Raw genomic sequence first — 25,263 nt, 5'->3', positions numbered from 1 at the left:
AAATTAAATACAAAGAAAACATATTAAAAGCAGCAAGGGAAAAATAACACACAAGGGAATCCCCATAAGGTTAACAGCTGATCTTTCAGCAGAAACTCTGCAAGCCAGAAGGGAGTGGCAGGACATATTGAAAGTGTTGAAGGAGAAAAACCTGCAACCAAGATTACTCTACCCAGCAAGGATCTCATTCAGATTTGATGGAGAAATTAAAACCTTTACAGACAAGCAAAAGCCGAGAGAGTTCAGCACCACTAAACCAGCTTTACAACAAATGCTAAAGGAACTTCTCTAGGCAAGAAACACAAAAGAAGGAAAAGACCTACAATAACGAACCCAAAACAATTAAGAAAATGGGAATAGGAACATACATATCGATAATTACCTTAAATGTAAATGGACTAAATGCTCCCACCAAAAGACACAGATTGGCTGAATGGATACAAAAACAAGACCCATATATATGCTGTCTACAAGAGACCCACTTCAGACCTAGAGACACATACAGACTGAAAGTAAGGGGATGGAAAAAGATATTCCATGCAAATGGAAACCAAAAGAAAGCTGGAGTAGCAATTCTCATATCAGACAAAATAGACTTTAAAATAAAGACTATTAGAAGAGACAAAGAAGGACACTCCATAATGAGCAAGGGATCGATCCAAGAAGATATAAGAATTGTAAATATTTATGCACCCAACATAGGAGCACCTCAATACATAAGGCAAATACTAACAGCCATAAAATGGGAAATCGACAGTAACACATTCATAGTAGGGGCCTTTAACACCCCACTTTCACCAATGGACAGATCATCCAAAATGAAAATAAATAAGGGAACACAAGCTTTAAATGATACATTAAACAAGATGACTTAATTGATATTTATAGGACATTCCATGCAAAAACAACAGAATACACATTTTTCTCAAGTGCTCATGGAACATCCTCCAGGATAGATCATATCTTGGGTCACAAATCAAGCCTTGGTAAATTTAAGAAAATTGAAATTTTATCAAGTATCTTTTCTGACCACAACACTATGAGACTAGATATCAATTACAGGAAAAGATCTGTGAAAATACAAACACATGGAGGCTAAACAATACACTACTTTATAACGAAGTGATCACTGAAGAAATCAAAGAGGAAATCAAAAAATACCTAGAAACAAATGACAATGGAGACACGACGACTCAAAACCTATGGGATGCAGGAAAAGCAGTTCTAAGAGGGAAGTTTATAGCAATAGAATCCTACCTTAAGAAACAGGAAACATCTCAAATAAACAACCTAACCTTGCACCTAAAGCAATTAGAGAAAGAAGAACAAAAAACCCCCAAAGTTAGCAGAAGGAAAGAAATCATAAAAATCAGATCAGAAATAAATGAAAAAGAAATGATGGAAACGATAGCAAAGATCAATAAAACTAAAAGCTGGTTCCTTGAGAAGATAAACAAAATTGATAAACCATTAGCCAGACTCGTCAAGGAAAAAAAGGGAGAAGACTCAAATCAATAGAATTAGAAATGAAAAAGGAGAAGTAACAACTGACACTGCAGAAATACAAAAGATCATGAGAGATTACTACAAGCAACTCTATGCCAGTAAAATGGACAACCTGGAAGAAATGGACAAATTCTTAGAAATGCACAACCTGCCAAGACTGAATCAGGAAGAAATAGAAAATATGAACAGACCAATCACAAGCACTGAAATTGAAACTGTGATTAAAACTCTTCCAACAAACAAAAGCCCAGGACCAGATGGCTTCACAGGCGAATTCTATCAAACATTTAGCGAAGAGCTAACACCTATCCTTCTCAAACTCTTCCAAAATATAGCAGAGGGAGGAACATTCCCAAACTCATTCTTCGAGGTCACCATCACCCTGATACCAAAACCAGACAAGGAGGTCACAAAGAAAGAAAACTACAGGCCAATATCACTGATGAACATAGATGCAAAAATCCTCAACAAAATATTAGCAAACAGAATCCAACAGCACATTACAAGGATTGTACACCATGATCAGGTGGGGTTTATTCCAAGAATGCAAGGATTCTTCAATATATGCAAATCAATCAATGTGATACACCATATTAACAAATTGAAGGAGAAAAACCATATGATCATCTCAATAGATGCAGAGAAAGCTTTTGACAAAATTCAACACCCATTTATGATAAAAACCCTGCAGAAAGTAGGCATAGAGGGAACTTTCCTCAACATAATAAAGGCCATATATGACAAACCCACAGGCAACATCGTCCTCATTGGTGTAATACTGAAAGTATTTCCACTAAGATCAGGAACAAGACAAGGTTGCCCACTCTCACCACTCTTACTCAACACAGTTTTGGAATTTTTAGCCACAGCAATCAGAGAAGAAAAGGAAACAAAAGGAATCCAAATCGGAAAAGAAGAAGTAAAGCTGTCACTGTTTGCAAATGACATGATACTATACATAGAGAATCCTAAAGATGCTACCAGAAAACTGCTAGAGCTAATCAATGAATTTGGTAAAGTAGCAGGATACAAAATTAATGCACAGAAATCTCTGGCATTCCTATATACTAATGATGAAAAATCTGAAAGTGAAATCAAGAAAACCGTCCCATTTACCACTGCAACAAAAAGAATAAAATATCTAGGAATAAACCTACCTAAGAAGACAAAAGACCTGTATCCAGAAAATTATAAGACACTGATGAAAGAAATTAAAGATGATACAAATAGATGGAGAGATATACCATGTTCTTGGATTGGAAGAATCAACATTGTGAAAATGACTCTACTACCCAAAGCAATCTACAGATTCTATGCAATCCTTATCAAACTACCACTGGCATTTTTCACAGGACTAGAACAAAAAATTTCACAATTTGTATGGAAACACAAAAGACCCCGAATAGCCAAAACAATTTTGAGAACGAAAAACGGAGCTGGAGGAATCAGGCTCCCTGACTTCAGACTATACTACAAAGCTACAGTAATCAAGACAGTAAGGTATTGCCACAAAAACAGAAATATAGATCAATGGAACAGGATAGAAAGCCCAGAGATAAACCCACACACATATGGTCACCTTATGTTTGATAAAGGAGGCAGGAATGTACAGTGGAGAAACGACAGCCTCTTCAATAAGTGGTGCTGGGAAAACTGAACAGGTACATGTAAAGGTATGAGATTAGATCACTCCCTAACACCATACACAAAAATAAGCTCAAAATGGATTAAAGACCTATATGTAAGGCCAGAAACCATCAAACTCTTAGAGGAAAACATAGGCAGAACACTCTATGACTTAAATCACAGCAAGATACTTTTTGACCGACCTCCTAGACAAATGGAAATAAAAACAAAAATAAACAAATGGGACCTAATGAAGCTTCAAAGCTTTTGCACAGCAAAGGAAACCATAAACAAGACCAAAAGACAACCCTCAGAATGGGAGAAAATATTTGCAAATGAAGCAACTGACAAAGGATTAATCTCCAAAATTTATAAGCAGGTCATGCAGCTCAATAACAAAAAAAACAAACAACCCAATCCAAAAATGGGCAGAAGACCTAAATAAACATTTCTCCAAAGAAGATATACAGATGCCAACAAACACATGAAAGAATGCTCAACATTATTAATCATTAGAGAAATGCAAATCAAAACTACAATGAGATATCATCTCACACCAGTCAGAATGGCCATCTTCAAAAAATCTAGAAACAATAAATGCTGGAGAGGGTGTGGAGGAAAGGGAAAACTCTTGCACTGCTGGTGGGAATGTGAATTGGTACAGCCACTATGGAGAACAGTATGGAAGTTCCTTATAAAACTACAAATAGCACTACCATATGACCCAGCAATCCCACTACTGGGCATATACCCTGAGAAAATCATAATTCAAAAAGACTCATGTACCAAAATGTTCATTGCAGCTCTATTTACAATAGCCAGGAAATGGAAACAACCTAAGTGCCCATCATCGGATGAATGGATGAAGATGTGGCACATATATACAATGGAATATTACTCAGCCATAAAAAGAAACGAAATGGAGCTATTTGTAATGAGGTGGATGGACCTAGAGTCTGTCATACAGAGTGAAGTTAGTCAGAAAGAGAAAGACAAATACTGTATGCTAACACATATATATGGAATTTAAGAGAAAAAAATGTCATGAAGAACCTAGGGGTAAGACAGGAATAAAGACACAGACCTACTAGAGCATGGGCTTGAGGATATGGGGAGGGGGAAGGGTAAGCTGTGACAAAGCGAGAGCGTGGCATGGACATATATACACTACCAAATGTAAAATAGATAGCTAGTGGGAAGCAGCCGCATAGCACAGGGAGATCAGCTGGTGCTTTCTGACCACCTAGAGGGGTGGGATAGGGAGGGTGGGAGTGAGGGAGACGCAAGAGGGAAGAGATATGGGAACATATGTATATGTATAACTGATTCACTTTGTTTGTTATAAAGCAGAAACTAACACACCATTGTAAAGCAATTATACTCCAATAAAGATGTAAAAAAAAAAAAAAGAATTAGGGCTAACAAGTCAGTATATTAGAAAGTATTACTCAACACTGGACACAGTCAAAGAATTTTTCCTTTTGTGTTGTTCTAACAATGTCAATCCTTTTCTAAAATAGGAATTCTAAAATTTTTCACTTCTGAATTCTGCATATGATTGCTTTTGTTCACTTATCCACTTAATTATGCTTCTCCTTTATCAGAAAAAAATAGAGGAAAATGGTGGAATTTCTTCTCTGCCAATGAGAAAATAATGGTAATATCTTTCTTATTTTTTACACTTTTCAGAAATTACAGGATGTTCAGCTGAGATTATGTCTTTCTCGTAACTTAAAAACCAGCAGCCCATGGAGTAAACTTGATCCATGGATGTGTGGACCATATTGTACTAACATTAAAATTTTAAAAAGGTGCTGATGATTAAAAATTAAGATAGTTCAAATTAAATTCCTTATTTCTAGTTTCCCTTGAAAAATGAGATGGTGGGGAGGCAACGGACCTGCATGTCCATTTGGTGGCAAAAATATGCTAGAATTGAGTGGCAGGTGTCTCCCTTGGACGGGGCACACACTGAAGTCCCCACCATTCCCCTTTAAGTTACACCTGGCCAGCTTTTGGATTCATTTACATTAGGGAAATCAACCTACCTGTTTAATATATTTTGAGCGGGGTAGCAGGGAGAAATAAAACTGTGAGAACACAGCACCCATGAAGAGAAAAAGTGCTAATACTGATAGTTTGGGTCATGCCTGGTGACACTGGAGGTGGAGGTGATAAATACTAAGACTTGAGTGATGATGGGGAGTTCCCTCGCTTTAAAGATATCTTTAGCGCCACATAAATGTTGAAGCAATATTTGAACCCCATTAATCAAGTCAGAAGAAAAAACAAAAATTGGAGAGAGATAAGCTTTGTGGTAAGCTAAGTGGTAGAAACAGTCAATTAAATTCATTTATTAAAAATAATTCTTGATATTGATATATCATTTTCCCATAGTTAATTTAATCAACTTATAGCAATGATTAAGTTATAGCAGTGGTAAACAATCATTAATACTGTTCAAAATGTTAGGCTGTCCCTTTTCTTCTAGGCACATAGTAAGACTGTATTTCCCTGCTGGGTTGAATTTGGGCAAAGCCATGTGACTTGTTTTGGCCATTGAAACATGAGTGAAAAAGAAGTGTTTCACTTCTGGGCAGAAGCTTTAAGAGCCCATGCATGGTTAGCCACCCTCTCTTCCTTCTGCAATTCGAATGTTCCAGAGAGTGCTATTCTACCAGCCTATACTTTAGAAGGCAGCAAAGCCCCCAGCAGACCCCTGGTGCGCGTGCAGTGTGGATGGGAAATTTCCTTTTGTTTTAAAACACTGCAGGCTGCTTGTGACAGTGGCAAAGCTTATTTGCCTCTCCTGGATTTTGATCTACCATGTTGCTCGAGCTTCATTCATTCAAGGTTTTTGACATGTCTGTCTCTTATTCATATTATTAAAAAAACTGTTTTCTTCATATCATGGTTATATTAAAACTTGAAAAATTCAGTCTTAATCTAAGCAATACATGTGGTACATAAAATAAGAAACTGTGCTCTCAAGTTCCAACTTTGGCTCCAGATTTAAATGCCATGCCAATAATTTGTAAACTATACTGCTTTCTTGATATGACAGAAATCAGAGAGAGATGTATATTACAGATTTAATATATGTGAATACACCATCTATAAACCATATCAGGTTTGTTGGCAAAAATCATTAATAAGGACAATATCATCAGTGCAATGATCTACTTTGCATATGCAAATCCAAAGGTGTACAGGTATAAAGTTGATACATACACATTTTTACAGCCTTCCCCAATTGCATCTTTGAGTACTTGACCTTTAGCATCCATGAAAATCGTTATGTATAGAGCTGGTATATGTGATCTGATGTGGGACATGGACTCATGTGCAATTATCATTTTCCAACAGATTGAGTAGATTACGGAAAGGGGTGGGGGATATATTTTATGGAGGTGATGGCCAAGAAAAGGTCTTAAGAGATACCTGCCATCTGTCACAATGTGACCTAAAACCCCAACAACCCCTGTAATTACACTGTATAAACAACATGGCTTCTAAACGTAATTCCCTTACAATAGGAAACACGGGTGACGAGTTTAGATATCAGAAAGAAAAAAAAAAAAAAACTTTTCAAAAAAAGTTTCTTTTTGGAACTCTGTTTCACAAAGACATGATTAAAATGATCAAAACCATCCTATTTGAGAATGAGTTTTGGAATTAGAGACATTTAGCTCCAAAAAAGGAGAGACTAACAAGAGACATACTAGCCACTGCCAACTATCTGAAGGGGTTGTCATCGCAAAGAAGAACTGGATTTACTTGTTTATACGAAAAGGAGGTAGGATGGAGAAAAGTGGGCAAACCTACAAATAAATTTTAGGCTAAAATTAAGAAAGATTATTTCTAGTTGCTCATCTTTGGGCAGCTCCAACAGCCTTCAAGAGGGACCATGTGACCTCTTTGTGCAGAAAGGGCTTTCTAGAATCTTAATATCAAGAAGGATTATAAAGACCAACTAATTTACCACCCTTTTCCAAAGCTTCAGTTCTTTGATTAACAGTTAATTCACGAAGAGCAGAGAGTAAATTCTTCCCTCTAGGACTATTAATAACAGACCTATAAATTATTGCAGGTTAATCAAATATTAAAATTACTTCAAGATAATACCTTTCATTTTCTCTTAATACGTCTCTTCCTTTCTTCCAGGTGTAGACAGGTTTCGGAGAGGCTTTCGGCTTACACTCAATGACAACTTCACCTCCCACTTTGACAAGCGTTACTCTTTTTAAGAGGGTTCTTGAAAAATCTGGGCCCACAGCTGGAAGAGAATATAGAAAATAGAATAATTAATTATTATGGAAGAAAAAAACCACTAGATCATTCTTTATAGCTTTTTTCTTTCTGTAATGGACTTATTGCTGTCTTGGGCATCAAAGGGAGGATGCTACATTTTTTTCTGAAGTAAAGGGAGTAGCACTGGATGTTTTGATAGATTATGGAAAGTTGAGCTGTAATTTGTATATGGTAAAATATACCAGTTGTAAGTGCACACAGCTTGATGCATTTGGTATACTCCAACGGGAAGATCAAAATATAGAACATTCTATCACCTTACTGAGTGATTCTTTAAAAAAAATTATTCCATGTTCAAATGAAGATAAATTTAAAAATTTAAGGGAAGCAAAAAGGAGAGACAAAACAAAAACCCATAAGGTATTTTTCTGATTGTGTAGACTAAACCTTCCCTTCATTGACAGTTACCACCTCTGCTCTTTTCCATAGCACTCTGTGCATGTCTCCATCAGAAGATGTGCTGGAATGTCTATAGCATCACCATCTGTAAAGCTTCTCCTTAAAATCAACGACTTTGTTCAGCTTTCCACTACTACTGCCCAATGCAGTGCTTGGTTCTTGCTGGATAAATTGTGACTTACTCTTACAAAACTCGATTCTATCCTCACTACCAGTATTCTAAAAATTCATTCATGTTGACACCAAATATGTAGTTATGGGGATGTAACATTAAATAATTCTTTCTTTCCTAAAACAAAAGATATACATCTGTATCCTTACAGAAATATAGAAGGGGCCTTTCTGAAAAAGCTCTATTTTCTTCTGCATTAGTTGAATTAACATGTTTTAGGATATGTTGTGAGCACAGATTCATCTCCTGGAATCTTAATTTTATCATATTTAAAATCCCAAACTCACTGCCATTTGACCTGATGGAATTTAAGATTTAGTACCATGCTGAATGTGAAATTTAAATGCTAACCACAAATTACTTGAAAGAGGACAGGTAGTGAGTGTGTATGTATGTAGGTGGGGAGGACGGGGGTCAGTTTTTTTAAACGTACCCAAACTGTAAGCTGGTGATTTAAAAAAATAAAAGCAGGCTTCAGCAGAAGCAAGGTAAACCTTTATTAAGTGCTTTTGTCATGGAAATACTTTCAGTGTCTAGAAAGAAAGAAAGATGGAAAGGTTACTTTTTACTGGGGTGATGCAATGTACACATGGGGCTGGTTTTACTACGTGAAGATTAAAGTAAATAAATGAATCTAGCAGGCAATTGATACTTCAATCTGTGCTCCTTGGATTCATGAGGGGAATCTATAATTCAAAGAGTAATTCCATAATGATAAATGAAATTAATAAGTAGAGTGCAAGTACAAATGTTTTTGCTATAATTAGATAGATGCATTCCTTGTATGATCTGCAAAATCACATAATAAAAATTATAGGGTTCTGAAAAAGATAAGGTCAGGACAGACATACTCAATATTTATGTAACAGGAATACTAACAAAAACAATAATCATTCTAGTAAATATGTTAGCATGACTGAAAAGACAGATTAAATCCCTAATAGATAAATACTACAAAAAATACAGGACTTCAGTGTGTGTGTGTGTGTGTGTGTGTGTGTGTGTGTGTGTGTGTGTGTGTGTGTGTGAAGACAGCTTGATGAAACAAGGGAGCTGGAAGAGAGAAGAGTTGAGATTGGTAAAGTATAAAACAAGTACAAAGTGCAGAAGAGAACCACGCTCTGAACATCGCTATGTTAGAGTATGTGACCAAACTCAGTCAAGAGGAAAATGTGGGCTGAATGGGAGTCACGGTCAATGTGCTTTCCGCCTTGGCTAGCTGTGTTGACCTGAGTTAGTGGGCCTTGTTCTCGGTTGCTGGAACTAGTGACATACACAAAGCCAGCATCTGCTATACTGACCTCATTTGCCACTCCCACACATGCTAATTTTCAACACAGAAAAGTTACTTTTTCTTTTTCTTTTTGGCCTCACCGCATGGCATGTGGGATCTTAGTTCCCTGACCAGGGATGGAATCTGTGCCCCCTGCAGTGGAAGCACAGAGTCTTAACCACTGGATCGCCAGGGAAGTCCCACAGAAAGGTTCTTGTAGCAGAATAGACTCACTCCCATCTTATGGAAACACCTGAACTGACACATTAATGTAAAAAAAAAAAAAAAAAATCAAGTTTCTAGAACATTTTAAAAAAGGGTATTGTGTGAAATAAAGGTACAAATCTGTAACATACAAAAATCCCTTCTTAAAACTATATCTTTCTACACACATTTTTATCACTTTAGGCAGACATTTTTCATCTGTTCAACAGGAATTCTGCAGTTGCATTTGAAATGAGTTACATAAATCAAACCATGCACAACACATGGGTGTATTTGTCAAAAAACTATGTATTGCGTTTACGCTTTGAAATAGCATGATATCAGCCACACAGAAGGCAGAAAACACACATTCCAGTGTCCAAACAATTTGTACTGTACTATGTATGTGCATATTATCTTTTGGATATCCTAGAGATAAGACTGCCTTTGAATGTCTTTCACTAATAAAAATGGAATTATAAATTTAAATCTTTTCTCTTTGTCTACTTCGTTTGCTTAATTTATTTCTAGTGTTACCAAACTCTGCAAATCTATCAGTTGCCACCATAAGCTGCAATGCTTCCTAGGGCAAAATTGTTAGACCTTCATCTGTTTTTGAGTACTTGATCCATTAATGGTGTCTTAATACTCTGTCATTTTGTGACCATCTTTCACACCTGAGATACCCTAAAGCTTGTGGGATGACGCTCTTTCATGTCTGTACCTTATATTTATTCTGATTACTAACCAGGAGAGTTAGTAATCAGGAGAGGAGAGCTTGAAGGCAAAGTAAAAGGACCCTGTTAATTTGACATTCACAGAGAATCAGGTTTTAAGTTATTGGTAAGGTCCCAATAGGGCACTGTTAGAATCCAACCTTTGCTGGCACTGGAAAAAGTGAGTGCACTTTGAAGGTGAGATTTCAGTGGGTTCCTAGTAGTTCAGAAAAGATAAAACCAATTGTCCAATTACCCACTTGAGTCCGAGAGTAGCACCAATCCTGGGAGATCCTCTTTTGCTAAATCTAATACACTTCGAGGACAATTATTTTTTACACGGACGACTAGGGGGCACTGCTCACCCAGTGTTGGAATAAGCCACCTCTTCCCTGTGGAAAATCAACTTTTTATTATTTATCAATGATCTTTAATTCATTAACATTACATTACCTAGGAGAAGCATCATCCGGCTGAGAGAAGCCTTCTATGCGATTCTCAACTGTTTGTTTTTACTTAATTAAATGGCTCTTGGTCACATGTCAAGGGTATTTTAAGGGGCCAACAGAACCCTTGAAAACTGAAGTTGTGCCTTAGGATCATTTCTCAAGAGAGATAGTAAGAATGATAACTCCTTAATGGGATGTGCAGTGGCAGTCCCATCTGGGAAATAGATGGGTGTGATGTGTTACTCTATTATTGAAGGGGAAAGGATAATTATGTGTGCCTGTTCTGTCATAGTCTGTAGACACAACACTGGGAACACGGCCAGTTGATGGAGACTATTAAGGATGGCTCTTTTAGAAGTTCAGAATTTCATATTATTTTAACTTTTATTTATTATCTTTATTACCTCATCACTCCATAAAAATAAACCCAGAGTACATATATTCATTCAAGTATTTCCACCACTGAAGAGATAGTGCTGGTATCAGATACTAAAACCCCAAACCTCTCCTGGTTGCTGGGTAGGTAACTAGAAAGCTGGCCATACTGGAAATATTCTTCTTTCTGGATCCATCATTTCAGAATGGCTGATGCAAAATCAGCCTCTGTGACTTGGGATGATATTCACAAGACTGTCAAGAAATGCTGAAGTAAGAGTTTTCTGTTCTAACATCAACATAATGTGTTCCTTCTAAGTCTCTAATAGTCTGCCCTGCTGGTTTTGGTCTCATTCACTGAACGTCCCGTTTCCCCAGGGCTCCTCCTACCATGGTACCTCTTGTTTATGGGCTCCTGCTCTTTCGGGAAAGTTATTATAAAACCAAACAAATAACATTTACAGTCACAAGGTTGCTTTGCAGATTATATAAAATACATGTACTGTACATAAAGTACTTAGTTCAGTATTTTCCCAGAGTAAGTCCTTTATACCAACTCTTCCCCTCTGCTATTACTACTATCACCACCACCATTTTTAGAGCATTTTAAGCTGAAAAGCTTAAAGAAATATAGTTTTGTTTGAAAACAGAAAAAAAAAAAACCTTTTTATTTTGAAATAATTATAGATTCATAGGAAGTTGCAAAGATAGTACAGAGAGGTCCTGTGTATCCTTCACTGAGTTTCTCTCAGTGGTTACAGCTTATGTGAGCATAGTACAACATCAAAACAAGAAAACTGATCATGGGCACAGGGTGTAGAGTTCTATGTTATTTTATGAAATACTTCGATGTTTGTACCTTTCACTGAAATAAAGATACAGAACGCTTCCATCACCACAAAGATCTCTCTCAGGCTACCCTTTTAGAGGCACATCCAACACCCTCCTGTTTGTCCTCCCTATGCCTAGAATCTACCAATCTGTTCTGCAACTCTATAGTTTTGAGAAAAAAAAAATATATATGTATATATAAAATCATACATTATATGATCTTATGGGATTTCTTTTTTTCAGTCAGCATAATGCTCTTGAGATCCACCCAGGTTGCTAGGTGAGTTCCTTTCTATTGCTGAGTAGTCATATCTTATATCTTACCCATCCTGGTATGGACGAGAAATTCATCTTTACTGTTGGCATTTCAGGCACTGTGATAACTGACAAATGCTTTTAAGCACAGGAACCATTTCAGGATCTTTCAACACTTTCTCTGTCAACAAGTAGGATGCAGATTAGCCCTTTTTTCTTTTTATAAAGGTTTGAAAGCCAAAAATCAATTGTGTAGACATAGGTGGAATCTTTCTTATTCAAAGAAAAAGATTTTAAAGCCATTTTAGAACGTCATTTCTTATACAATAATTAACATGTTGATTGAAAATCATTCTTACATGTTTTAAAAGCTTTAGCTGCTAAACCCCTATTAACCTCCCTTGAGCTACCCTATCTGTATGACGATCATAAGACAGTATGTGTTTTTAAATATCTGGAAGCACTTGACCTTGCTATATCAGTCCAAGTTAGTGACATTCCATTACACTTGGCACAATGTCCTAAACACTCACACATATTTGTGTCCTTGGTTAAACAAGTAGTGTATGGCAGTACAATGTCACATTTGATTACGAGTAACTTTGTCATGAGATCGAAATCTTTGTTGAATTTTATTTATTTTTTTAAAAATTTTTTTGGCTGTGTTGGGTCTGTTGCCGCACACGGGCTTTTTCTCCAGTTGCGGTGAGCAGGGGCTACTCTTCATTGTGGTGCGCAGGCTTCTCATTGCGGTGGCTTCTCTTGTTGCGGAGCACGGGCTCAGTAGTTGTGACGCGCGGGCTTAGTTGCTCCGCAGCATGTGGGATCCTCCCAGACCAGGCCATGAACCTGTGTCCCCTGCATTGGCAGGCGGATTCTTAACCACTGCACCAGCAGGGAAGCCTCTATTTGTTGACTTAACAGAAGAGGGTCATTAGACTGTGAGAATTCTGGAATTCCAGTGGTTAAGAAACGGTAGTACTTGCAATTAGCAAGTATTAGCTCATCAGTTCCTTGAAGGCAGAGACTATGAATTATGGATCTTGGACTTAGCACAGTCCTTGGTACGAGGTAGATGTTCGATCAGTATGTGCTGAATTAATGTGTGTTGTAGGAGAAAACTCAGGAATTAAGTTCCAAACAGGAAATTCCCTTCTCATGATGCTTTGGCTGGATATCACAGCCCTTTCTTTTATCCAAGTGGGGTTGTAAATGGCTTCTTGAACTTCCTGGCTTGTGTACAGGACACTCTGTCCTCTCTGGACGTCAGTCAAATGAAGCAGAATTACCCAAGAAACAATCTGGGCTGTTGATACGGTCGTCCCTTGGCATCTGCTATCCACAGGGAGATTGGCTCCAGGACCCTGAAGGTACCAAAATCCACAGATACTATAGTCCCTCATTCGAATAGCATAGTGCAAGGAATACAGCCAGCTCCCCATAACTGGCGGATGCAGAGTGCTGGCTGTATTCTCACACCACGTGTACTGGTGTGACGGTAGATGTTTAACAACTGGCTCTCCAAGCAAAACAAAACACCAAAGAATTTGGTTTTCGGTGCTTGCCAATTTCTGTGGTCTAAATACTCCCATTAGGGCCTAGTTCAGGCTACCAACAAGAAGTCATTGAACGCTGAACTGAGAAGGATATACCAACTCAGCTCCTGCCAATATGAACTAGCTCCGGCACATAATATCCTTTCCCTGCTTCCCTAAAGCACATACTTAGGAGAAGGGTACAGGGCAAGTGGGCCCTGGGAGTTCAGCTTTCCCCAGATTTGGGCCTTTCTCTGAGGCAACACACGACTGTCTCCCCTTTCCTCCCGGGTTCTCCCAGACAACCCAGTGGTGAGAAGATGGGAACTTCAGTTCCCTTCCAATTCCTTTGATTGGTTCACTCTGTTTAAAGAATCTGTATCCTGACACTTCGTGAGTGACAATAACACAGCAGTTTTAAGGGCTTCAGCTACATGTGCCCTGACCTAGACATGCGGGCTCAAGAGAAACAGACTGCAATGTGTACAAGCGATGTTTATACAGCCCAGCAGTGACTGATCTCTTGCTTATCATGTTCCTTCAATAAGGCACTTAAGTGAAGGAGTTTTTTGCTTTGTTTTTTTGTTTGTTGCTTTTTTTTTTTTTGCCTCTGCACTATGCTTATTCTCAACCACATTCAAAAGGCTTTATTAAAAGCAATGTGCCTCATACTAAGTACAAATGAATTTCTTCAGGAGCCTAGAAGAGCCAATGTCTGTTCATGTTGGGAAAAAAAAAGCTGGAATGTTGTTTTTACAAACGCTCTGTTTCTAGAAGAAATTGTCTCACGTGATTAATAGAGCTTTTGTCAATACTAGGTTCAATCATGGAAGCATGGATTAATTGGAAGTAGAGTGGTTATACCAACAAATCATTATTCCTCCCTCCAACTCCTACTTGCTTTTACAAGTTAGCTACTCCGCTGGGATGGCTTAAGATTGGATAACAAAGCGTTCTATAGAGCAGACCTTAGATGGGGCACCTAAATTTAACTGATCATAAGAATCACTTGGAGGTCCTCCTCAACTCTACCCACCATGAAAGGGGACCTGAGAATTTAAATTTTACTATTTTTGCCACTAAAACAGTGATCCTCAGAGCAGAAGCATTGGTGATCACCTGGGAGCTTGTTAAAAATGCAGACTCTCAGGCCCCACCCCAGATCTGAAATCAGAATCTGAATTTAACAAGACCCCCAAGTAGTTTAAAAATGCATCAAGGTTGGAAACTCACTGCTAAATCTTTGTGAACACCAATTCTAACACTCCCTGGGTCAGGCTACTAAAAGAGGATCAATGTGCTGCCAGAAAGTAGTGGAGAGAAAAAATATTTCATTTATTTATTTATTCAGTAATTCACAGAGACTTGCAGCAGATAATGATAAAAGACATAAAGTAATAAATACATTTAAAATATGGCTGATGTCAAATATAGGAAAGGTAGGAAACTATCTTACTAGACTTAGTACAATAAAGTGAGCTACTCTGAAGCCAAAACAGACAAGTCAACGTGACGGGCAGAGGGAAAAAGAATATATTTCTTTCTAACTAATAAAAAACAAACAAAAACAAAAAACCAAACCATATAATTTTTTAGAAGACAAACTTTCCTCCTGATTCTACACCTTAACAATTTATTGGAAATCCCTTTATGGAAAGGGCTAAGGACTTTGGAATGGATAATGCCTTCATAGCACTTTTACAGAAAACTCAGACTTCGGTGGAAGGATAGGTACATCCGGCCCTCAGTACCCATCGCTTCCAAAATCTACAGTTGGTTGAATCCAACAACACTGAATTTGCAGATACAGTGGGCCAACAGTACATGGGATTAAGACTCAGTGATGCCTCGGGCTGCGTTCCTGAGTTATATTTTAAACTCTAACTCACTGAAGGCATTTCTTTTGGGGAAATGACATAAGGAACTGTCATAATATTTATCCTTCAGATTTCAAAGTCTCCCTTCAGTTGGCTTTAAGCCACCGAAGGGAGACGCCAAGAACATCTAAGTATAATCCTCACATGGCAGCCAAAGTCACTCTGTGGGCCTAATTCTAACTCACCATCTTGGTAAAATGGGGCATTTAAGACATGGTTGGAAGCTCTGATGCTTGATATTTCTCTTCTGCAGAAGGCCTTCAGTTTCAGAGTCCTGATTTAAATCAGAAGGTTTGCCAGGTAGACCATATTCAACTTAAACAAACAGACAACAGAACAACAACAAAAAACCCTCTGTTCAGGCTAGATTTCCTATTTTAGGATCGTGGTTTCCCAAGGGCAGTGTTGGACCGGCAGCATCGACATCACCTGGGAACTTGTTAGAAATACACATCCTCATGCACCACCCCAGAACTACTGTGTCAGAAACTCTGGAGGCAGCGTTCAGCAATCTGTGTTTTAACAAGTCCTCCAAGTGATTCTGATGGCGTGGTAAAGTTTGAGAATCAATACCATGGGAAAACTTAATTACCTTCTGATCTCATTGATTACAGCAGTAAGTTCCCAAACTGTGCTGTCCATTGGAATCACACCTGGGCGGCTTTAAGGAATAAAGGGTCCTGGGGTCCCAGGCCCAGGGATTGAATTAGTTGGTAGGGAGGATGGTAGAGTACTGGGCTCTTAAAGAACTCCCTAGATGACTGTCATATGCAGCACAATTTGAGAACCACTGCCATGGGGTTTTCTGGTGATTGTGCAGCTGTCTACATTATAAGCTTTTGGTATGGATACTAGTGAAAAACAAACAAAACACATCTTACTATATTGCTACACTTTTAGATTTGCAAGAAGTTTTCACATGTGATCTCTTTTAGTTTTGGCAATGAGGAGTAGCACCCTCATTTTACTGATAAATGTAGGCTTAGCAACTTGTTAAAAGATACCAAATTTGCATTTGAGATCCAAGTGCATAGCTTCCCCCTTTCAGGACGCGTTATGCAAAGCTCCTGCCTAGATGACATTTGGGTAAGATAGGCGTCCGTCCTCTCATTGGATGCTGATCCCACTCAGCATTGGATGCAAATCAGTATATTTGATTATTTTGTAATCTGGCTCAACGAGGCAGTTGAGAAATCAGACGCAGATGAGCCCTTGTGGAAGTCCCTGTGAAATAACTTTCAGTTTAGCCTTAATGTTTTTCTAATTTGTGAGCCAATCATTTGGACAAATGCCAAATTAACCAGATAATTGCTCAAGCCTGCACCTCACTTTAATTGGACCATCAGTTCCTTAATGGCATTGGAATGTCCTGCCAGGGTCTGATGTTCTCCACCACATGGGCCAGGAGAATCCCCACGGTCCTGAACCATCAGACGGAAACTCCTCAGGGTGAAGCTACTTCTATCCCTTACACAGTCTTGGCAAACTCAGGTCACATTCAAGACCACTTGAATGTGAAGACACCCACTTGCTCTTTGAGATAGTTCATCCCATTTCAAAATCAAAGGTACTCTAGTGACACTGCTGGTTATGACCCACGTAAACTGGACCCAGTACCCAAGCATCTTGCTCTAGCAAATCACTTGTCTTCTGTACAGAATTATTGGTACCCTCACTCAGACTCTTTTTTCTGGCCCCAGCTGCTGCGAGCATTGGTTGTCTAACATCTCCAGCTGTCTCCCCTTCTCTGGGAAATTGACTGGGAGGTTTTGCTCCATCTGCCCTGCCATTGCTACCACCACCTAAAGGGCAGTCCAATGAATAACTGATACGGAGATTTTTTTAAAAGGCCAGCCTCCTTGCCTAAGGTGGGAATAGCTCTGAGATGCAGTTTATACTCTAGACATCCCCCTCCAGGATGCGATATAGGCGAGACTTCATCTGAGACCCTGTCCCTGCTCAGCTGCCCTCCATCGCCTCCCTAGCTTGCTTTCTCTTCCAGGTTTTTCCCAGAGGACACTCCTGCAGTGACTCATAGGTACCTGAATCCCTGCCTCTGCTTTTGAGGGCTTAGGCATCCTCTTTCTTTACCACACGATATATACAGAATGACATTAGTATTCTGTCGGAGCAGCACAGAACATCTCAAGTTTAGCAATTCAGTCAGCATTCCCTAGAACCAATATGATCATCTACCTAAGTAGACACAAACATTAAACATGAATAGAAATATTTCATTAGAAAAGTTACTTTTAAATCAATAAAATACTAGTTTGGGTTTTTTTAATTATATTTTTTATAAAAGACTCAAATTTCCTCACGATTATAAGAGTCTATTCACTCTAACTCCAACATGCCTTCATAAGTGGAGAGGGAGATGCGATGATGGTATGACCCAGGGAATTGTGTAGCACCCCAGGGATGCCCACGAGCATATGTCACACGAGTGAATCTCATCCATGACCTAGGCTAACACAGGAGAAAAAGTCTGGGAACAGTTGCCTTGAGGAATAATAAACTATCAATTGCAATAGGTCAGTCACAAACAAGGACATTTCTATTTGATGTACTCCTAACCAGGCCTACTCTAACACACTGACCTCAAAGTAAAAGTCTCCCTATGGCATTCACCCACCCGGTGAGTAAATCACCCAGCACCTAGGTTAATTATTTAGCAGTTTCAATCCATTAATTATAGATACGTTACATATACATGAAATACCCAGACAGAACACATAAAACAAGACCAAGGGAAAAGCCTATTAAATATATGCTTCCTAACCATCTCTTATTCATGACTTTAGAGCTATTACCCAGCATGAAAGGGAATCTCCTCTCTAGCATTGGAGGATGCTGAAATTTGATCGATAGCTGGAACCAACCTCCATTTTTTCTTCCTCATACTGAAGTATCTTGTTTTCATTTTGTTTCTTTGTTCATTTCAACCTCTCTAAGATTCTAATACAGGTAATAACTGCTCAGTTATTTGATCCATAAGAGTCAAACTATTACCATTCAACAAGAAACAAAGTGACTTGTGAAACACAATCGTATTAGAGCTTACCCAAGTTAACCAATATTAATTTATGTCTATTTTTAAATAGTCAAATGTCTTCTCCCTCCTTCACTTCAGATGGACTCTAGGATTCACCCATTCAATACTTAACTGCCCTTCAAGTCACTTGGAATATACTAGCATGATTTTTTTGGGGGGAGGGGGGCAGGAAAAATGGGATATTAAAGAGGGAGCTTCTAAACTTGTTGTTTAAGATCCTCTAAAATTGGCCGTTAATTAATTTTTCCATCTTTCTCTTTCAAGTTTAAAATTTGCCTGTACGCTTTATGTATTTGAATCAAAAATTCTGAAAAACATTCAGGATTCTCTATGGGCGAGAAACTATCCAGATGTTTTATAACTTTGAACCTTTGTTCAGGCCATTTCACTCTATTCTGCAATATTCCTGGTCCTTTTCTTTTTTTTTTTTTTGCCTGTACAAAAATTATTTTTCAAAGCTCACCTGACTAGCCCAGTCCATTAGCTAAACTCTTTCCTGAATTTCTGGAAGACTTACTATTTTCACCACTTGCTTGGCCAGTATCATTTACTGACATGCCTTACCCTTCTCGTACTCAACAAGGTTGAAATCAGGCGTTAAATAACCTCTCAGGCATTTTTATCTTATCTTTACTGATCTTGCTTGCTGATCTCAAGGGACTTAAGAAAGGACTCAGATCAAGAATTCATTTGGAATTAGTTCCAACTGGAAATGATTTGAAATAAACCCCTGAATGTAAGAGTTGAAGCAGTGATTACCACCTCACAGGCCTTGAACCCTGGGAAGGGGGAAGGGAAAGGATCTGGTGAGGATCTTGGGATATATAAATGTAAATCATAACATACATATATAGATATGGATATATAGAGATGGATGTATACACACATACACATCTCTACATACTGTTATTTTCAGCTGTGGGTACGTGTTCTTGATAAAAATCATTTACCAGCCTTTCTCACTTTGGGCTCTGCTTTTGGGACTTTAGTCATCCTCTATCTTTATCCCATGACTATGTCCCATGATTTCCAGTCATCTGTTACTGTCAAATTTTTTCATTTTAACTAAGGGACCTACAAAATCTTTTAAAATTATCACGGCGTCCCCAGACTTAGCAATTGGCCAGCACTCACTTAGAAGGTTTCAGGACTATGTGATTCATTTCTTAGGCCACACACCCTCAGTTTTAGCTGTTCTGCTAACCAGCTGACATAGTGTTTAACAGAGAACACACTTCTTTCTGCAGAACATCCGAAGCAATCTACCTTCGTGAACTGCGCTCCACAAGAATCGGCTCTGACTACCAATAATCAGAGCCCATTTGGCCACGGTGGGATCATTGTACTTGTCCTGGAGGAAGCTGGAAATACTGTTCTCAATATTTATAGGGTGGGAGATATGTGTGTTTAGGTCATCCTTACAGCAGGCCAAGCCAAGGTGATGATGACTCCGGGAGAAAAGAATTCTCCGAGGCCCCTTTGAGAAAGACTGCAGCCTCGTGAACGCTCACAAATTCTTGTCTTTGATGGGATGTTGGTTCAAGTAAAGAATTTGGTAAGAACAACAATTATGGAAGCTTTTCCATCCGTTTTTACCTTGCAGAGGGTGGAAGGACATTCAATTCAGCAGCAACTACTTATGCACGTCAGATCTACAGTCCAGGCACCAAGGAGTGCTTTACAGAAGGGCAAGTCAGGTCTCTGAATCTGGGAAAATTATCAGGGCTTATGGAATCAGCTCCCTTTGTGTGCTGCCTTTCTCTTATTTATAATCTTTCTATTATGTTCTCACTAAGAAGAACTGCTGCTTAGATATTTAAGATAAATTCTGAAGTCAGAGTCAAGATTTTTCTACAAGACAAATGCAAGTTGATGGCCTGGAGTTCTTGTTTCCTTGTTTTGTTTTGTTTTTTTTTAATGTCCATAGGTTTGTTAAATCACTTAACTTGTGTTTTCAATGATTTACTTAACTCATTAATTCATTTTTTAACAGTCTCTCAACTCCTTCATCACTTAGTACACTCGTTCATCCTTACATTCATTCATTCATTATTTATTGAGCACATACTTTGTGCTTCAACATTGTATTAAGTCCTGAGGATTAAATGATGAGTTAAACCAAATATGGTCCAGGACATCATGGGGAAGTTATAGGCCAATTAGAGAAAAAGACAGAAAAATCACATAAGCAAATGTAAAATGCAACAGTAGCATGATATATGAAGAGGAGACAGAAAAGCACTCTAGGCAGAGGAAACAGTGTGGACCAAGTGCCCTGTGGAGGAAGGGAGGGTGGTGAACATGCAGCACAGAAAGCTCAGCATTGCTGAAGAGCAGAAGGAAAGGGGCACATGGTGAAAAATGGAGCTGGAGGGGCAGAACATCAGGGCATAGCCTGGAAAATTCAGAGGTGAAAGAACAAGATGCACTTTGCCGGCTGTTCAAATACACCTTTCCACACCAAGTCCGCTCTTCCTCTCTCCAAGCCCAATCAGAGTGATAGCAACAGACGCCAAAGCATTTCATAAACGTCACTCAATTTAGAAGAGGGGTTGATAGAGGAATAAAAATGAGCGTCAAGGGAACTGCGTCACCCATTGTAAACATCAGGAGAAGCTGATTTAGAAAGTGGTCTCTTCTTATTGCTTGCAGAATGCATTCCTTGTTTCTCGAGTGATATCTTTGGTCTAAAGATTTCTTCACCCCCTTTTCTTGGATTGAACGTTTATGTTTGGCAGAGGACATGGTAGTTTAGTGATTCTAAGAGTTTTTACTTTTTTTCTTTCCAGTATAAAGACTCACCTATAACACTAAGCTCTGCGCTGGAAAAGATAACTCCATGTTTATTTTCTGCCACACACTGATACATGCCAGCATCTGAGAGGTTCACTATTGTTATGTTGAGTGTTCCTTGCTCGATATGAATTCTATCCTGTGAAAGAAAAGAGGAACACAAAACAATGACCTTCTACAACTGAGACCTTAAGGCAATTTTGCTGCATGTTATATCAAAGGGGCTTAATGGGAAGAAAATAGCTATCACATAAGCAATTTACATACCATGATCTATTTATCTGTCAACTAAATTTGTGGCAGGTCAGATGCTAAGTGGAACACCCCGTACATCAGTTGGTAAATGGAATTTAAATTGTAGGACTCTCTTGAGCTCTCATTGATTTAACAGTGAAACCAGTCAGATTAATATCCCCTCTAAATAGATGAACTTGAAATTTAAAATGCTTTTTTTACTCCAAGGCTTTGTGCTAACTGTGGGCGAGGAGTGGGAAATACAAGTAAGTTTACCGTTTAGAGTAGTTAAGACGCTCAGATTATAATCAGGCAACACTTTGAAGGTTAATAGGATTGTAATCTTCTTGGATGAAGCAGAGACAAATATTTAACGTCAGCCGAAATTTACTAAGAAAAAGAGTAGGTATTAGTAATTTAATGTTCCCTTACTCAATTGCTATCGGTGGCACGATCTAAGCTTAGGACCACCTGCTGGTAGCCAATCTGAAGAAAGCAAAGTTAGTGCATGGAACAATAGAGCATCCTCATTCATCAGCCTGAGGCTATGTAACTTGAGGGGTCAATTTTTATAAGTACCCAAAAGGATCTCCTCTTCTCCAGAAGACCTGCCATTTAAGAAAGTAAAATATATAAAGACATACTGGTTTTCTGTTCGCTCGAGGGTTGTGATTTAGTTGGGTGGACACCGTATTAGGCTTTGATCAAACCTAAGCGTCCATGTTCTCTCACGTTAAATAAAGGGAAGAAAATGCCAGTTACCTGGGTACCTACACTCTAGCGATTTGAGTTTGGCTTTTAGAATTGAGAGAATCATGGGAACAAAAAGAGTCCAGCAGTGACAGGCAGAGGTGTGGGTGCCAGGGTGTGGGCCAGGCTCATCACACCAGCCCGTTTCGGCGGCTGCACACACCACACTGACGTCCTGGCCAGCGCTCAGAGCAGCTGCTCTTCTCTGGGGGCTGACGGGGGAGGAAACCTGAGCACAAAAAACTGGCTCTCAACTTGGGGCCTGAGAAAAATGTCAAATTTCAGCGAACATTTGACTTCAGTAGGAAAATACATAAGGAAAATTAAACTAGACACAATTGTTCCTCATTCTAAGGTCCCACCTTCGCTTATTTTTATGGGCATTATTCCTTCAGTTATCTCTTTGAGCATCCTTAACACACTTATTCCGATTTCTGTCTTAGCCTGTTCTACAGGTTGGTTATCTTTCTAAAAAAAGTGTTTTTGCATATGGTTTGGGATATTGGTGTGCAGGCTTATTTTGAAAAGGAGTTATTTTTGTCTGTATTTTCCCCTCTATTTAGCAGTTTTGTGGTTGCCTCCACCTCAACCCCTGGCCCGCTGGTCCAGAAGCAGATCTACTCAAGGCTTCTCTCAGGTCCTGATCTGGGAGGATGCTGGGACTACTGCAATTCCCATCCAGGGCCAGTAGGGGGCATAACCTGGTACCTTTTACCTCTCTTATGTCACAGAGTCCTATTAAGCCAGGCAGCAGTTTGTTTGCTTTTGCACAAGGATATTGTACCCTTGTCTCCAGAGAGGATTTTTTTTATACCTGAGCTCTCAGCTCCTACTGCCTGCTTCAGGGCCTATAGGCTGGTGCCTCCCGCCTCACTCATCACTTTTAGTTTTTCTTCTATTTCTGTTGCATTAGAGATGTTAGTCTCGAGCTTGCATATGGCATTGCTAAACGTCTGAGGCAGAGTGGGCATTTTGCTGGTGAACATACTGGACCATGTTGTCCACTAGTCTCCTCAGACGGAAGATGATAATAAAACCACACTGAAGGGGAGAATTTGCATGCTGAAAGGTGTTACTCACTCATTCGTGTCTAGCATACACGCAAATTTGTGCCTTAGCACAATTACATGTTCCAGACCTTCAGCATAACTTTCCAATTGTAAAGCCAGAGATGTTAATCTCTGAAGACCAAAGGTTGAACAAGGCTGGAGAATCAGATTTATGTACCGTTTGTATTTATCACCTGCATTCGCTTTCACTTTTCCACTATTTATGGCATTGGGCTGCATACTATTTTGGAGACAACTGGTCATTTTTCTGTTTCCATAGCAACAACACCACATTCAACATTACAGTAAATATTAAGACACAATCATCACCCAGTTGCTTACCCGAGTTAACAGTGGTTCACCATTTTTCAGCCACCTGTATGTAGGTTTGGGCCTTCCATTGGCTTTACATTCCCAGAAGACATTTTCTTCAATGGCCACATGAATGTCATTTATTTTTTGAATCCAATTAGGTTGAGCTATAGCAGTTCACAAAGCAGAGACATACATTCAGTGTATGTTCAATCCATGTTTATCATATCAAGGGACAAAAACAGGTTTATAATAAAATTCCTTTTCCAGAGGTTATGCAAATTATAAAGCTGGGTAGAAGTTCAGGGGGTGCTTTTAGAAAACACTCCACCCTATGTCCAACTCTGAATGTGAATAACACTACCATGAGTCATATGGTAAAATTAACTGCCCTTCCTCCCAAATATCTATTCTTCCTTTTTTCCTTTTAATAAGAGAAATCTCCCCCCACCAGCCTACTACTTTTAGCTGGGCTCATGTTTTTTCTAGCTACACACTGCATTTCCAAGATTCCTTTGCAGCTGGTGGTAACCATGGGCCTAAGTTCATACCAATGATATGTGGTGTGTATGAAAGTGATGAGAGCAACTTCCAGGTTACTGACTTAAAGATACTTGTCCTGGACTCTCACTGCCCTTCCCCACTGATTGGAAAAAGTAACAACTGAAACAGCTTTGGGCTCAGAGATGAAGTTATGTAGGATGAAAATGCTGACCTGCCAGCCTCGGCCCTTGAATGACCTTGTGGAGGAAAGCAGCAGCAGACCCACCTGCCTATTTTTGGAGAGATACATGGGAGAGAAATAAGCTTCCTATTTAAGGCACTATATTTCTGGGTGTCTCTCACACACATCATACGGATACTTTTTGTGACTCCTTTCTCCTTCGAGGCTATCATCATTTTCTACTGTTGACTTCTTTCATATTGATAGAATGTTATCCACAAGTGTATGGGCCTGGAATTCCAAATCTCTGAATGAGTCCTGGTTTTTACCAAAACCTTCTCAGGAAATCAAGTCCTGCCCACAGTCTAACACAGGAATTCAAGACAGCACTTAATTCCCACACTGCCCAATGCCCTCTTCCACTCTCCCCACCCAAATTATGCCTAATTTTTCATGCTTCAATGAAGGTCATATTTTCTTTCCTTGTTCTTAAGGGAGATAAAGACAATGTTAACCAACGTTCCCTAAAAAGTCTTCATCAATAGCAAGCCTTCCCTAAAGCACAATTCGTGCCGTTGGTAACTATAATGGCAAACATATTTAGGCAGAAGACCCTCAGCACAAAGTTCATGCAGGAGAGAAGCACAGCTGTCATTCTGGAATGTTATCTTGTAACAAGGCACTTCCATAGGATAATGCCTACCAATGTAAACCTAACAGTCAGAATTGGTATCAGTATTTAATTAGAAGATGCTACTCAATATTCTTAACTCGTCTCTTTGCTGACTTGACCTCAGTATCTTTATTCAGTGAGGCTACTGATCATCCGTAATTTAATTGAAAAGGAAATGACTAGTGTTGAGGCCAAGCTCTCTTA

At 39.0% G+C, this 25,263-nt stretch overlaps 1 protein-coding gene across 4 annotated transcripts in view; it reads right to left on the bottom strand.

Moving 5' to 3' along the window:
• The window catches only part of CNTN4 (contactin 4), a gene marked incomplete at both ends in the record, with an annotated part of 493,058 nt that overhangs the window by 133,876 nt on the left and 333,919 nt on the right, over positions 1-25,263 (bottom strand). For all 4 annotated transcript variants that reach the window (XM_082664454.1, XM_082664456.1, XM_082664455.1 and 1 more), the window contains 3 exons: positions 7,258-7,408; positions 21,387-21,516; positions 23,753-23,889. In XM_082664454.1, coding sequence (XP_082520580.1) covers positions 7,258-7,408; positions 21,387-21,516; positions 23,753-23,889 — 418 coding nt within the window. The remainder of the gene's footprint in view (positions 1-7,257; positions 7,409-21,386; positions 21,517-23,752; positions 23,890-25,263) is intronic.

This window comes from Grampus griseus (assembly GCF_964374135.1).
Source record: "Grampus griseus genome assembly, chromosome: 10".
NCBI lineage: Eukaryota > Metazoa > Chordata > Mammalia > Artiodactyla > Delphinidae > Grampus > Grampus griseus.
This window is presented reverse-complemented; position numbering and strand designations above follow the sequence as displayed.